At 33.8% G+C, this 16,006-nt stretch overlaps 1 protein-coding gene across 8 annotated transcripts in view; it reads left to right on the top strand.

The window, feature by feature from the left end:
- Positions 1-1,668: 1,668 nt before the first annotated feature.
- Positions 1,669-16,006, top strand: part of EMB3012 (embryo defective 3012) — a 28,341-nt gene continuing 14,003 nt past the window's right edge. For 2 of the 8 annotated variants that reach the window (XR_016520416.1, XM_068645358.2), the window contains exons 1-14: positions 1,669-2,135; positions 3,141-3,406; positions 3,847-4,013; positions 4,115-4,331; positions 7,193-7,539; positions 8,596-8,778; positions 9,001-9,130; positions 9,219-9,367; positions 11,885-11,996; positions 12,082-12,668; positions 12,766-12,889; positions 12,969-13,243; positions 15,253-15,360; positions 15,566-15,628. Coding sequence is in view for 7 of the 8 variants with exons in the window: in XM_068645358.2 (XP_068501459.2) it covers positions 1,963-2,135; positions 3,141-3,406; positions 3,847-4,013; positions 4,115-4,331; positions 7,193-7,539; positions 8,596-8,778; positions 9,001-9,130; positions 9,219-9,367; positions 11,885-11,996; positions 12,082-12,668; positions 12,766-12,889; positions 12,969-13,243; positions 15,253-15,360; positions 15,566-15,628 (2,901 nt within the window). In the remaining variant the exon portion in view is untranslated. Of the gene's footprint in view, positions 2,136-3,140; positions 3,407-3,846; positions 4,014-4,114; positions 4,332-7,192; positions 7,540-8,595; positions 8,779-9,000; positions 9,131-9,218; positions 10,524-10,986; positions 11,094-11,884; positions 11,997-12,081; positions 12,669-12,765; positions 12,890-12,968; positions 13,244-15,252; positions 15,361-15,565; positions 15,629-16,006 lie in introns of those variants that run through there. The other 6 variants (XM_090301331.1, XM_090301332.1, XM_090301333.1 and 3 more) reach the window with 6 other exon arrangements.

The raw sequence follows: 16,006 nt of genomic DNA, 5'->3' as shown, positions 1-16,006 counted from the left end.
TTCACAATATGTACAATTAGTCACACTTTCCTATGCATCCATGATAACTTTAAAAGTCTGCATAGAATCAACGAACATTTTACAATTTACTTTAATATTCTTGTTAGTGTGAAATCAACACAGAGAAGGTTGGAAGTTTCAGGAAAGACAATACTAATTACATTTATCAAAATAATGTCTTTGTAACTGATAATGACTTAAGGGAACACATCAAACCTAAAAAACAACTCCATAAGTCTTTTTAAAACCCAAATGAAATTGTTTTCTCATTCACTTGCTAACAACACAAAAACAACAAATAAACTCAATCATGTGGATGTCACACATGCTATCTCAAGTAAAGACAACATATATTTGTTAGTTTTATAAGTGATATCCATCAACAACACAATGCTAAAATGCATTCAATAATTTAACTGAATTGATGTGTGTCAAAAAAAAAATCGTGTATTTGTCACACTCTAGCAACATCATTAGTTGTTGCATTTTAGTTATGGATTATTTCAATGATTTTTTGTTTGCATATCTGACATAGTATACTTGCTTTAATATTGTGACATTCTCCTCATTGTTCTCTTTCAAAGTAACTAATATGCTTAACAACTTCACTATACTTTTAATTATGTCAACGACCATGAAATATTCATTTGGTTTTAATTTGTTAGCACACGGGTGACGAAGTAACATCTCAACCATTTCATGATCATGAATCCCATATATTACCTTTGATACCCAATATTTTCCATTGCGAATAAGTTTACCCTGCAATTTGAAAGGACGATCACATTTTCTTGTATGAGTTACTGTCACCTCCAAATCATGTTTGTATTTTCTATACTTGTCACCTCATTCACAACATACCAACATATACATATTTCTTCCAAGTTGTCAATTTGTTTTGTGAGATCTAATTATGATAATCACAAAACCAAGTCGAAAAGCCACCCTACACATATTAAATACCTACAAAAATATATTACAACATAATTACATGAGTTGTCAAACTTTTTACAACAAAGAATAAAAATCTATTTATCTCATTTTTTGTAAAATCTCTAACACAACCTCATTCACCCAATTCATCTTCACTGATCACAAATTTCATTAAATCAAACTCTTTCACTTCTGACATCTTATATACCTCATCAAATATTTTGCTTCAAAATTGGAATTCCATCTCCACATTCAACAATCAATGTGCTCCAATTATACCAAAAAATTAAATGCTCAAAATATATTATTATTTTTGTATTCTAAAGAGAATTGGAATTTTGTATTTTGGAATACAGATGTATTCCAAGATGTATTCCAAAATATAAAGTTTGTACTTCATATTGCACAATCCAAAATATCAAAATTATATAATCCACAATACTAAATTATATTTTAAATGTACAATCTAAAATGTACAAAATCACAAATATAAATTTTTAATTTTATAATACAAGAAGTTTTTAAATTTATATTCCAAAATTAAAAAAGTCAATACAAAACTAACTAAGAAAGCACCAAACATCCCACCCACGAACCATCAACGACCATAAGAGAAGGATAACACCATGTGCAAACTAAGAACTCGAATATAAATGGATATTTAAATTATTGTTGGAAGGATAATTTTAATATTTTTAGAAGTATATAGTTGGATAATTTTAATTTGCATCTCTCAATGAGCTAAAAGACTCGCTTTCCTTTATAATTTTTATATCTTTGTGTTAAAAGACGTTACTCACTTTCTACTTTCTTTTTAAGCAGAAAAAAAAAATACCGACACTGCTGCTTTTCCACGTTTCACTGTTTCTGTTCACGTTTCTCTCATTCTTCTTCTTCTTCTTCACTTCATCAAAACCCTAATCCCTTGAAATTCTCAACAACGCAACATCAAATCCGTCTATTCCTTCAACTCTCTGCAATGCAAAATTCCTAACCGTGTGCTGTGAACGATCGTTCTAATCCACGGGAATGATGATCGTGGTCTTGTTACTGAGTGTGCTGGTAGCGGTGGCGGTGGTGGTGGCGCCGTCGCACGCGGCTTCCAGTGGTCCTCACATTGCTGACGTTAACTTGCTCTTGCCGCCAAAAATGACGTTTCCAGTTGATTACAGGCTCCAAGGAAGCGACGGTTGCTTCCAATGGTCCTCTTCCGTTTTCTATCACACTTACTCGCTCCGATTTAATATTCGCAATTTTGAAGTATAGTAAACAAATAAGAATAAACTAGGTCATGTCATTTCATTTCAGTTCAGTTCTACATGTGATAAAAATCAGGACAGAACTTAGATGCATGCAGTAGTAGCACAAGTGTTGAAGTATAGTAAAAAAATATAAGAAAAAACTAGGTCATGTCATTTAAGTTCAGCTCTGCATATGATACAAATGAGGACGAAACTTAGATGCATGCAGTAGTAGCTCAAGTGTTGATTGTTGTTTGTGCTGTTTTAGGATCAGTTGGATTTCACCTCGTTAATTTGCGAAAGATTCCATAAAACGTGATTGGTGAAACTCTTTGTAAAACTGCATCAGCTACGATAAGCTTTTTGTGATAATACTCAGACATATTTTCTTGGGTGCTTTCTGGTGTAGTTTTTCAATGAGAATTGAAGTCTTACACCGGGAACTTGTGCTGGCCTTCAATGTTAACATTTGTTGTGCAGACTACTGGAATTAAACTATAATTCTAAACGGAGAACAATATCCGAAGCATATAAGAAACTACATTTACGATTTGTCCGAACTCTTTTTTCTTCTTGTAAAAATTTGTTAACAAAAGAAAGGCATGAGGGAGTTCTGGGTTTTAGTTTTCATATCATACTTCTATTCTCTATAAAAAATGCTTGGTCCGAAAGTTCATTTGAAAATTGAATCATTATAGAGGAAACAACTAGGTCATGTAATTTCAGTTCAGTTGTACTTTGACAATACAACTAGAAATTAAAAAGGAGATATTAATTTTGAAAACAATTTTTGAAAATTATTCTTATCAAACAAGGCTTTTTCAGAAGCTTGACAAAAATTGACCTTAAAATTGTTATTCTCAAAAAGTGATTCCCTGGTTTCCTCAAGTTCTGTTTGTTGATTGGTTTTGGTTGTTATAATTTATTATTGAGTTGATTAGGATGCTTTTTGTGGTACATACTTAGGTCATGGGATCATCATGATATTCTGTCTGTTGAGCCGGAGTATAATTCAACCAGCAAGTGCTCGACTAGTGCAAGATTAAGATCCATTTCCCCTTACAGTGGGCGAAAGGAAACTGCTGTTTATGCTGCGGATTTGAAAACTGGGATTGTGATTCGCTGCAAAGTCTTTATTGACAATATATCACGAATACAGATATTTCATAATTCTATTAAACTTGATTTAGAGGGGCTTGCAACTCTACGTGTTCGAGCCTTTGATAATGAAGGTATTTGTGATATCTTACTAGTTTTGTACTTATCATGGAATTTTCACACATCATGAAAGTCTGAATTCATTGTGGATTTCTTGGACATGGTTGATTTTACAATTTGCTGTGCTCTATCTCTTGCCTTTACAAAACTATTCTCTCGAAAATATGCTTTCTTTGCCATCTTCTTTTCATGAAGATAATGAAATGAGCTTTAATTAACAAAGAAGGCATACTATGACAGGATTGGCATTATAGATGCTGTGAAGCTCAATTTACTCTTTTCTGCCTTTTTAGTACAGGCATTCAACTATTCAGCATTTATTTATTTGTCTATATTGATGTTTGAATATATAATTATTTCCAGCTTAAAATTTTGTTAATTTCCTGTCATCTTTTCTCCTCAATTGAGTCTTGATCAGATTGGAAATATTTATTGGACTTCCCTTGTGCTGCAGAAAATGTATTTTCGTCATTAGTTGGCTTACAGTTTATGTGGAGCCTTATGCCTGAAGCCAATGGATTACCTCATCACCTTGTTAATGTTCCACTAAAGCATTCTCCCCTTAGTGATTGTGGAGGACTATGTGGTAACTTAGATATACAAATAAATCTTGAAGACAACGTAAGTCCACTACTGGCTGGTTTAAGTAGGTTAAGTCATTGTGTTATTATGATAATGCATATTTAATATTATACCGTTTTTTTTCTGGTCCTGTTTTGCAGGGTGTATTTTCAGATCTGTTTGTAGTAAAGGGAATTGAGATTGGTCATGAGACTGTGTCAGTGCGTTTGCTTGAGCCACAGTTAAAGAATTTAGCTGATGAGATTGTTCTTACTGTTGCTGAAGCTATGTCCCTTGATCCTCCTTCACCAGTTCTTGTGCTTGTTGGTGCAGTCATTCCCTACACCCTTAAAGTCATCCGGGGAAATATTCCTGAAGGTTTTCTTAAGTTGTTTACTTTTAACTCAAATCTAAGTGCAAGTTGTTTAAAATTGTAAATTTGATATCTGTGTGATTATGCTGTCAAATTGCAGCATTAGCAGCTAGGATTACTTATGCAATTCGCCATCTATAGATGGGGACTCTTCATTTTTCTGTATTTTAGGAAAATTTTTGCCCTCCTTGATTGTATTCTTTTAACAAAATCTCCTAATCTGCAGTCCTTCTCCTTGAAATTATGGTCCAACATCTTTTCGAAAGCTAAATTTCTAATGCTAATGTTTTGTTTTGGACTGTATTTCACAATCCATTTAGTACCATGGAAAGGTTACAGTACAGCACAGGTGTATAGGTCTCACAAGGTCCATTTCTTTGACATGTGTGTTCTGGGCCACAAGATTTTTAAATCAAAGAATAATCTGTTCCTTCATTTGTAAATCGGGGATCTCTCTAATTTTTTTGGATGAGTACTCTATGTCTAAGTTGGAAGTTGTTTTTTCTATTAGGTTTAAAGGTTTGGGCAGTAAAAAGGAGAGAATGATGTTTCAAAATTGTCTTTGTCTGTGTGTGTATATTTGTCTAGGTGACTGTTCAGTAATTTCTGAATCAGCTGGAGGTTTCATCCTTCTCATCTTTTGGGTAGGTAAATTTTCATTTAACTCTCGTTTTCCAAACAAAGTTTCTTTTCGGATTCACAAAGAGTGAATTCTTTTATTCTTTTAGCTGTTTTACTAAAGATGGAAGTGCTAAAACATCACTATGTTGGCACCCCAAATTACAACAATAATCTGCAGCACCCAAAATACCATAGAAACAATTAAAAGAGTCATACAAGTAATGGGTGGAGTTGGCCAAAACCCACTAAGAAAACTTATAATGTGGTTGAGAAAATCTATCCCTAAAAAAACAGGATTTAAGAAATCAGGTACATTATTCCCACTAAGAGAAACCCTAGGATCTAGAACCATAGCTAGCAAGGTTATCAAAGCATTGATTCCCATCACTGAAAATGTGAGTAAAATAAAGAGTCATATGTGTAGATGAATCAAAGCAATTCAATCACCTATATCTAAGCTTCCAAGGAATAATATTATTGTTCTTTAACGCTTGGATAATAAGTTGGGAATCACATTCAATTCAAAGAAGATTCCAACTTTTATCAATTGCAGTTTCGAATGCTAAAATTACACCTAGTACTTCTGCATATAAAGATGACCGTACTCCAAGAGAATTTGCAAAAACAATCAAACATAAAGGCCCTGGAGTCCCCAAAAATACCTCCACAACCAGCCCTCTTAGGTGCACCCTTTGTATCAAATTTTATCTTAAAACCAATTGACATCAAACAAAGTTGTTCAACAAATATGCAAGTCGCGCTTCAAGAGTTAAGAATTAAGGTAGTCAATGTGAGACTTCTCAACACCCCCTTCCGTGGATGTTTGCTAGAACAAGCGAGCCGAGCCTACCTAAATAGGCAATTACCAAGATAAATGATAGGATTTGATATCATATCAGATTTCAACTTAAAACCAATTGACATCAAGTAAAGTTGCTCAAGATATATATAAGTCGCATTCCAAGAATTGAGGCAAACAATATGAGATTTCCCAACACTTGGTTGCCCATTTGTGTTGCATTTTATCCAATTGCATGGAGGATGTAACCGATAAACCCATTGTGTGATTCTTTGAGGTTTCCTCGTCGTCCTGCACTCTTTTGTTTTACTCTACAAATTCTTTTCTTTCTTAAATAAAATACTATAATAGCATTCATTTTCTGATTACCTGGAAAGCAAATATTTGATTATATTTATTTTATGGGATCTTTTTATTGTTTTCGCTTTTTATTATTATGAGGCAATCAAACCTTCCATTCTCCCCTGACAACATCAGCAAATGCTGACAAAACAAAAGAACTAGAAGGAATTTCCTGTTGTCTACACTATACTGATTTCTTTTATGCTTTTGTTCCTTTTATCAAATACTATTACAATATAGTCTCTTTGGTGGGAAATAGTATGTTCTTGTTAGAAATCTTATATTGGCCAGAGATATGACTAAATTATAGGACATAAGTTGATGCAAACCTCGCGTTATTAGCTAGTTTTGTAGGATTGAGTTATACTTTGAAGTCTACTCTTTGAGATGGTATCAAAGCCTGTCTTATCGAGGTTTGTCGGGCCTATTATGTCTCTTACTACTTGGCTGCTATTGGACCACCCATAAATATATAGTTACACACTTGAGATATCTAATTCTTAGTGTGAGGAGGTGTGTTGGGGATCCCGTATTGACTAGAGATATGACTAAATTATAGTACATATGTAAGTACAAACATCACCTTACAAACTAGTTTTGTAAGGTTGAGTTAGCCTAAATATACCTTCTAAGAGTTCTAATTTGGAGTTCTATTTTTTACCTGCTTTTGAGTGTGTTTAATATATTTTTTGTGGTGTACAAACAAGGGATAAGGGGCCAAAGAATTTTACTCTTTTGGCTGTTGCTTGGTGTATTTGAATGGAGCAATGAGCAACAAACCTTTTTCAGATATGAAGAGGGACCAATTTGCTTGTTTGTCTATATAATATTCTTTGCTGATGTTGTCATTTTCTTTTGTAGAATTCCTGATTTTTCATCTTTGCATTTTCGTTTTGTTCTTATCAAGCAAATAAGGAATGTTTCATTTCAACTAATGATTGATGCTAGTTATACTTAGAAGATTTTTAATTGGATATTGTTTACTCATGTTTGAAAGTTAGGATAACTGTTATGTGATCCAATGACTTGTATTTTTGTTTCTTCTGTGAAGTTGGTCAGCATATTATCAAGACTCTTACCAATGTTTTGCTTTGGCATTTACAGTGGTGACTTTACCCTCACCACATCACCAGTGGTCTGTCTCAAATGCTTCAGTTGCTCAGGTTGACTCAAAAACTGGGTTAGCATACGCATGGAACTTGGGCATGACAGCTGTTATTGTTGAAGATACTAGGATTGCTGGCCATGTACAAGTGTCTTCACTGAATGTGGTCCTACCAGCTTCTCTATGTCTATATATATCACCTTTATCTAGTTCTGGTGATCCAGTAGAAGGAGTCAATTCTAACCCTCTAATGACTCGTTGGTATGTTGTAGCTGGCCGTCAATATGTTATCCAGATAAAGGTTTTTGCACAGGATCATGATGCACAAGAAATTTATATTACAGAGGTAGTTTTCATGATTCTACTTTCATAACCGATCAATGTTAAAACATATTTACGTTGGCTCGTTAGATTTTCTAGTACAAGTTTTTTAATGTTTCTGATGGGACTTATCTATATAATAATTTTACTATTGTGTTCTCTCTCATAAAATGAAAAAAGTTAAAGAACAAATTCTTGTATAGAAAAGGGATACTATAAATTGTTTTAGTATCAGCATTACTTTTCCTTGATTGTATTGCGTCTCTGTTTTATGATCCCAAAGTCGTGAGATCTTAAATAGACCATCTAATGATCTGTATGGCAGAGGGCAAACACAAATGAGAGTAGCTATTGTGCATTATGCATTATATAAATAGAAAACCTTTTCCTATCTGCCCAGGGTTGTGGTAAATGATTATACACCAGGCAGGTGCCAAATAAAGTACTTCTTCTCTAATGTTGTATAAAATCCTAGAAGGAGAGAATGTTATAATTGAACACAAACTGTGGACACAAAATGAGCAACAAGAAATCAATAAAAGTGTTTTACATACCATTTGCCAAATAATAGACCTAATCACCCTTTCTTAGAAAATGGACTTTAAGCCTACTAAACTTCATAAAATTGGTTTGTAAAATGAGATTTACATCCACTTATATATTATAATTTGACTATATTTCTAACTAATGGAAGATCTCCAACACCTTTGTATCAATATCCTAGGATATCTTCATAGCTAAAAGAAGATTATTTTATTCTATTTGTGGCTTTATTAATTGATCCGAGCATGTACTGATGTGATTTTCCAGCCCTAAAGTATTCTATTTTCTAGTTCTTACTCCATAACAAATGGTTAGGACACATCTTCTATTTGCCCATTGATGTAAGGATTAAAACATGTGGCCGTGACATTCTGGTTTTGATATTTTCCATTTACATTGCTAGTCTTGTGTCTTTTGTTATATTTATGGGTTATACCTCTCTGTTGGAACTTCCCATTTGCAATCAATATGTTTTCTCTTATATGAATTGGTTTTGTTTTTCTATCAACAGTTTTCAACATTTATCTTTGCATTGCAGAATGATGATGTTAAGATTTATGATAATGATTCTGATCAATACTGGAAAACATTTTGGGTTTCAAATGATATTGCTGTTAAACATGGCTGGCGGAATTCTAAAATCTTGGAGGCTTATTCACCAGGACTTGGAAAGTTGACAGCTTCTTTGAGCTACCCTGGTGGGGCTGATGACAAAAAGGAGGTGATTGTTGTTTCATAGAAGCCTTAGCAGCATATTTTTTCTGTAGTTCATTTCTCATTTATTTGTGTCTTTTAATTGTTGCACCATATGTTGCTGTGTGGTTATTTCACATTTTTTTTTTTTTTTTTGGGGTTGGAGAGAGAGTCTATTTGTTGCCTGGCTTAGGAATTCCCTAGTACCTTTTCAAGACCAGGTTCTCATTTATTAGTTAAAATATTGCAGATGATCAAAGCTGTGCAAGAAGTCATTGTTTGTGATAAAGTAAAGTTCACCTTGGATAATGAAAGTGGAATAATCTTATTGCCATGGTCACCTGGTGTTTATCAGGAGGTGGAGTTAAAGGCTATAGGAGGTTGGAAGCCTTTTCCATCTTCTCCAATCTGAAGTAACAAGCTTATTCTTGATATTTGTTTCTATACTCATTGATCCTTGTGATGTAGGTTGTGCAAAAACAGTGAGTGATTTCAGATGGCTATCTTCAGACTCGTCTACAGTATCTGTATCTGCTTTTGGTATTGTCCAGGCAAAAAAACCTGGTAAAGTTACTATCAAAGTGTTATCTGTATATGATTCACTAAATTATGATGAGGTAATGTTATTAAGGTAAATATATACTTTTATTTTATTCATTCCAAATATCTGGTAAATTTGATCATGTCTAGTTCCTTAAGCCCAATCATGTTCTTATGTTATATGCTATGGTATGGAGTGTAAGAATTTTGTTTAGTTAAAGAATAGTGAAGTGGTATGTGCTATAAGCATATTAGTTTAAATTTTGACTTGTACTACCCCTACTTTATTAGTGAGTGTATCCCATTACACTTTGATTTGCACCATCAATTAAGATTATCATACTTTTTGTTTATATGTTGATTTATTTGAGTTTATCTTGTTTCTTTATCTTTTTTGATCTTAATAAGATCTTGATATGAGAATCCTGATTTCAGATTCTTATTTTATAGATTAGGATAATTTTTAGATAATATCCAATCAATTAGGGATCTCTTTATTTTTATCATATCAATTAGGATAATTGTTAGTTATGATTCATATTGTAGCTTCCAGTTATGTGTTTTATGGCAGTTAGTTGAACAAGTAATTTTGGAAGAAGGCAAAGATATTTTTCCTTATGACATCCAACATCTCTTTGATGAGACTTAAAGAGTAGTCTCTCTCACACAAACTAATCATGATATGATCTCATGTATAAAAAGGCTCAGGCTGCATTAGAAGAACTAAAGAGATTTCTTGTAGTTGATCATTGGAAGATATAAAAAAAATTAAAAATTGATAAGTTATACATGGTGCTAATTTTTAGAAGTCCTCACTCAGATTTTAATCATGAACGTGGTTAAATTTTAACTTGTGATTAGATTCCTTCAATGGACAACATAGTCACTAGACTTTTTCAAGTGCCTACTTTCTTAAAAGATGAAAATTCAGATGAAGTTATTCAAATGTCATCAATGGTAGCACAACGTGGAAGAGGAGGATGTCATAGCAACTGAGGAAGACGGGATGGTCGGAGTGGACGCTCTCAATTCACATACTGCTGATAAAAAAAACTTTCTTTCATGGTTTTCCAGATAATACAACCCACGTGTCTAAATTTGAAAAAAGGAGAGTCAAAGCTTTTGCTGAGGAGTTTGAAGAGTATTTGAGACTTAAACGTGAAAAATTCAACAATCAAGGTCAATCTTCTTCTGCACCAAGTGCTTCAACAAGTTGTACAGTGGAAGGTCAAGGTCCATGGATACTTGACTCTGGTGCCTTTGATCATATTTTTTATAGTAGATCTTCATTTTCATTGATTTCTTCTCCAAAAATTCCCCACCATGTTACAATAACCAATGGATTCAAAGTTGCATCTCAAGCAATTGTTCAAGTTTCTCTATCTCCTCTTTTAAATCTTAATTTGGTCTTGTACATTGCACACTGTCCATATAATTTAATCTATCTAAGCCAATTACTTCACTCTTTAAATTGTATTGTAACCTTTGATGCTAATTCCTTTGTCATATAGTAACATGGTACATGTTGTCTAGCTGACAAAGGACATGATCACAATGACTTAATTACATGACAACGGGCCTACCTCTGTTTTGTTTTGCTACCTCAACTCTAAAGCTTGTGTATGATCGGTTGGGGTGGGTGGAAACGTGAACTCGGACGAGTCAACAAGTTGATTTGCAAGTTTGACAACCATGGTTCTGAATGTTGATGTGTGATTACTGGTCATGTGTGCTTACGGTTGCTAACTTTTGAGTTGAGGAATGGTGGTTTTGGGAGGCAGAGGCTGATTTCAGATGCCTGTGGTTGGTTTTCTTGTCTTGCATTCAAGAATCAAGACCAATGAGCTTGGCTATTATTTGTGGTCCTTATAAGTTGTTCTATGTTTTCCTTTGTTTTTTGTAATATGGTGGATTGAAGCATATGGGTAGAGAGAGGCTGCACTACACTAGGCTAGAGGTGGCTGCAATTAAGGTGGTTTTTCAACAAGGATAATCTTTTGTATGTCTCGAATAAGTACATCCAAGACTAGATTAAACAAGGACTTAAGGTTGTGTCCTGGTATAATCCTATCCATATGAAAAAGTTCTTAATCTCACCTTCTAGAATTCTCATACTAGTAGTTACCTTCATCATACAAAACACATGAATACAATAAACCACTATCTTTTTTTGTGACCAAATATTTCATGGGTTCAAATTCTATGGACACCCTCTTTTCTTGTGAGGGTAAGGATGCATAAATCTACTTTTCCATCACACCACTTGGTGGAAGCCTAGTGAACTGATTTGTCCTTTTTCATTTATTGAATAATGTTAAAATGTTAGTGCTTTCATGAAGAGCGTATCTCCTTATGAGGGTTTTCTTTATAAGAAAATTAATTGAGAATGTGAAGAAACTTTAATGTCTAATCTAATGACAGTGTGGTGTTTTTCTTCATATAAAATATTCTAAGAGGTGTTTTCTGTTAGATTCTCTTTGTACTATTTGTTTTCTATCAATGCATAATGTATTCATATTTTTTTTTCAATTTCCTTTGGAATTCTATACAATTTATACATTGTTTTTATTTTTGTAATTTTATTTTTTCTATAGGTCCTTGTTGAAGTCTCCATCCCTTCTTCTATGGTTGTGCTTCACAATTTTCCTGTAGAAACTGTTGTTGGATCATATCTGAAAGCTGCTGTGACAATGAAATCAGCAAATGGTGATGCGATATTTGAGGATATTGTAAAGTTTCTTTTCCAATTTTCTGCTATGCATTTTTGCTCATGTTGTTGTATCATCTGCAGGTTCCTTTTTCTATGTATGTGACGCCTTTAATTCATTGATAAAGTGGAAATCTGGAAGTGAGTCTTTTGTAATTGTCAATGCAACTCAAGAGTTGTTATACTTGAAAACAGAGCCAAATACTCAGCTCCGGTCATCAGTCAATGGTTCTCCCTGTTCGTGGACATATGTTTTTGCTTCTCATCCTGGTCAATCTGTGATCCATGCGATATTTTCCAAAGAAGATCACCACTACAGTCATAGTCCTGCTGTACTAAAAGCTGCCTTACGCATTGGGGCATATCTACCCCTTATTGTATGTCAGGAAGGTGACGGAAACCAATTTGGTGGGTACTGGCTTGATTTGGCTCAAGCAGATAATGACAAGCAGTCACATGGCTTAGAGGAGTTATATCTTGTACCTGGCACAAGTTTAGACATAGCACTTGTTGGTGGTCCTGAACGATGGGACAAAGGTGTGGATTTCATTGAAACTGTGGAAGTTTTGGATGAAGGGAATGCTCTAGCTGAAGATGGAGTTCTTGTTCATCGGGTATCTGGTAGCTATAGAAATTTGTATGGAGTTTTATGTCAAAAACTGGGAACCTATGTAAGTTTCAGTATTTATTTCTTGGTAGAAAGTATCCTAGACTTGAGAAGGCATAGAAGTTAGAAAATATTAACCTTTCTGGTTTCAAATGACTCAGAAACTTCGTTTCAAACGTGGAAATTTGGTTGGGGATGACCATCCTTTGCCTTCAGTAGCTGAAGTTTGGTTGTCTGTGATGTGTAGCATTCCATCTTCTATTGTACTTATAGCTGATGAACCAGGTATACATTTTTTCACAGTTAAAGTTATTGGCAACACAATTCTTCAGATTTCTATCCTTAAGCGAGTTGTGCTTTTCAGTTAATGAACGCAGAATAATTAAAGCAGCAGCTCAAGCTGAACATAGTTCAGGTAGACTTCATGATACCCCTGTTATTGTGGCAAATGGACGCACTATTCGTGTATCTGCAGCTGGTATCACTGATTTGGGAGAGGCTTATGCAAATTCATCTTCTCTCAATTTGAGGTGGGAACTTAGTAGTTGTGAGGGACTGGCCTACTGGGATTATGCTTTGGATATAGTGAAGTCTAACAGTTGGGAGATATTTCTGGCCTTGCAAAATGAATCAGGATTGGTACTGGAAGATTCTTATTAATTTTGTCATTTTATTTACAGTTTGGCTTTACTGCTGCATTTGACAACACCCGGTAATTTAGCTGTGAGAGTTGCTTGCAAACTTGCTGTCGCAAAAACTAGTTTATAATGGTCTGACTTCAAATATTATTTTTGTTAATATATTGCCTACTTGTACTTAGTAGGTAGTACTAATAATGTTACTGTAATAATGCTTTAATTTTTATAACTTGTGCTATAAATCATTATTGATTTATTTTGATTTCCTTTTTGGGGTATACAGAGCCTTTGGGACTTTGTAGTACTTTTGTCATCTGAATAGTGTTTACTTATTTCTCAAGAAGGATTTCTTCTATGTATAATTTATGTGTTCTAATACTTTTATGTGGTAGAATACATTTTTCTTATTGCTAGATACTTCAATTATTCTTTCCTATCCTTTATTTTATAAAATTATACTCTACTTGTAGAAGATAAATGCATTACTTATTAATTCTTAGTGATATTGAATAGGAGAAGTATTCTTGGTGAGATTTTTGCTGAAAAAGATTAGTGTAAAGAAGGAAACCTTTGTTCATTGAAAATCTCATCCTTGGAAATGTAAATATTTCCTGTAGCAGAAAGACATTTATATCCCTAGTGATAACTAGAGTATCTTTAGAAGTGAACTTTAAGCGTAACTCAACCTTATATTTTGTAAGGTGAGGTTTACACCCACTTGTATATATTATGGATTGACCTTATTACTTGTCAATGTGAGTTTTCCAACACACCCCTCATGCCGAGGCTGCCAACTTGTACGTGAGACTAGATATTAATGGGTGGTCCGATAGCAGGTGACACAATAGGTTCAACAAATTCTCACTAGGATAGACTATAAATGACTCTGATACCATTTTAAGAAGTTGATTTTAAGTCTGACTCAATCTTACGGAATCGGCTTAAAAGGTGAAGTTTGCACTCAGTTGAAAGAAAATGATTGAATGTATTTACAAATGTGATTACAGTCTAAATTTATATACTATTTACAACCTAATTAAGAAAAGAAATTATAGGTAATTAGAGCAAGAAATAATAGGTAATTATACAAATAAAATAAAATCACTGAAAGATATCAAATCTGTCATAATAAATAGAAAATGGAATCTGCACTAATTATGGAATAATTATCTCCTAATGACCCAACACACTCATTTATATATTATGAATTGGTTTTATCACTGGTCGATGTGAGATCTTAAACACTTGAAGTCGAAAATCAAGTTTATGAGTAGTATAGGGTCTCAAGAAAAGGAAAACAGGTGCAGCCAAAGGTTTTAAATTTTTTGTAATCTGGTGCTTTCTAAAACAAGTCAGTAAAGGTATTGTTAAAATTTAGTGCTGCAGTAGAGATAATCTTTATTAGATAAACTGTAGTGGTAAAAGGAAAATCCTAGAAATTAAGGGGTAAGGATGCACGATGAAGGAGTGTAAGACCAATTTCAACATGCCTATACTTCCTTTCAACCACACCATGTTGATGTGTGTGGAAACAAATCAGTCTATGAGTGATGCAATGAGTGGCTAGTAAGGCAGTGAATGGTCTATATTCCTTTCCCCAGTTAGATTGAACAGATTTAATTTGGTGTTGAAGTTCAACCATAGCCTTAGATTGCTGAAAAACAGAGATTTTCATGTTTAGACTTCAAAGGATAAATCCACGTGTATTTGGATTAAGCATCAATAAAGGAAACATAGTATAAGCATAAGCAGAAAGTAAACAGTATTGGAAACAGAGAAGGGAGTCTATGTCACTTCCCTAGACAACATGAAATATCAGTTTGTTTGAGCAAACTGAAATCTTCGCAGTTCCACCTACATCATGGATGATTCTTAAAGTCATGCTGTTAGAACAAGTTTTAAAGGGTCCTTTCGGTTGTATATCAGCTATGTACCATTCATGCATGTGATGAACTTTTTATACTTGTTCGAATGGACGACTAATGTGATCTTAAATGCTGTGTCTCTTAGTGCACTGTTCGGGCCACTGTTACCGACTTTGCTAATAGCTTGGGAGATGATACATTTCACTGGTTTACGGAAACCAAAAATGTTCTGACAGATGCAATTCATTTACAGGTAATAATTTTTTTAAATTATTTTTCTTCAATATGAAACTGATTTTTTCTACTTTCCATGATTAAAATCTTAGTTTCTCAGTTCCATAATCAATACTGCATCTTCTCCCTGCATTCTGTTCTGTATGATGGGATTTGTAGCATATTTATTTTTGTTTTTACTCTGTCTTAAGTTGTCTTATCTTTATATTTGTGCTACAATGCAGCTTGTTTCTACCCTTAGAGTTGATCCAGAGTTCAAATTGATATATTTCAATCCTAATGCAAAGGTAACAAACACCATTTGTTTGACGATATATTTTATCTGGTGACCACAGCTCGGGGTCCAGAATTATTTCACTGTTTTCACACCGAATTTGCCTTGGCTGTACACTTGGTTTGCTTTTTACTTGCTATGAGAAGATAGATAGATCATGTATTTATCTTAGGTCAAGGCAGTATTTTCTGAATATTTTTTCATTCGTATTCTGCTGAAGGCTTTCATTATACCCAGTCCTGTTGGAACAACATTTTACCCGATTATGTTCTTGTAGGCTGAAATTTACTTTTAGTATCATAAACAAATATATAACTTTTCAAAATTTAGCCTAGGCCTTTGAACGACATATTATCAGTCCTGTCGAAAATATAAATGATTGCTTATTTTT

The sequence above is a fragment of the Phaseolus vulgaris genome, chromosome 4 (genome assembly GCF_051622355.1).
Source record: "Phaseolus vulgaris cultivar YP4 chromosome 4, ASM5162235v1, whole genome shotgun sequence".
Classification (NCBI taxonomy): Eukaryota; Viridiplantae; Streptophyta; class Magnoliopsida; order Fabales; family Fabaceae; genus Phaseolus; species Phaseolus vulgaris.
Note: the sequence above shows the minus strand (reverse complement) of the source record. Positions and strands in the feature narration are given on the sequence as shown.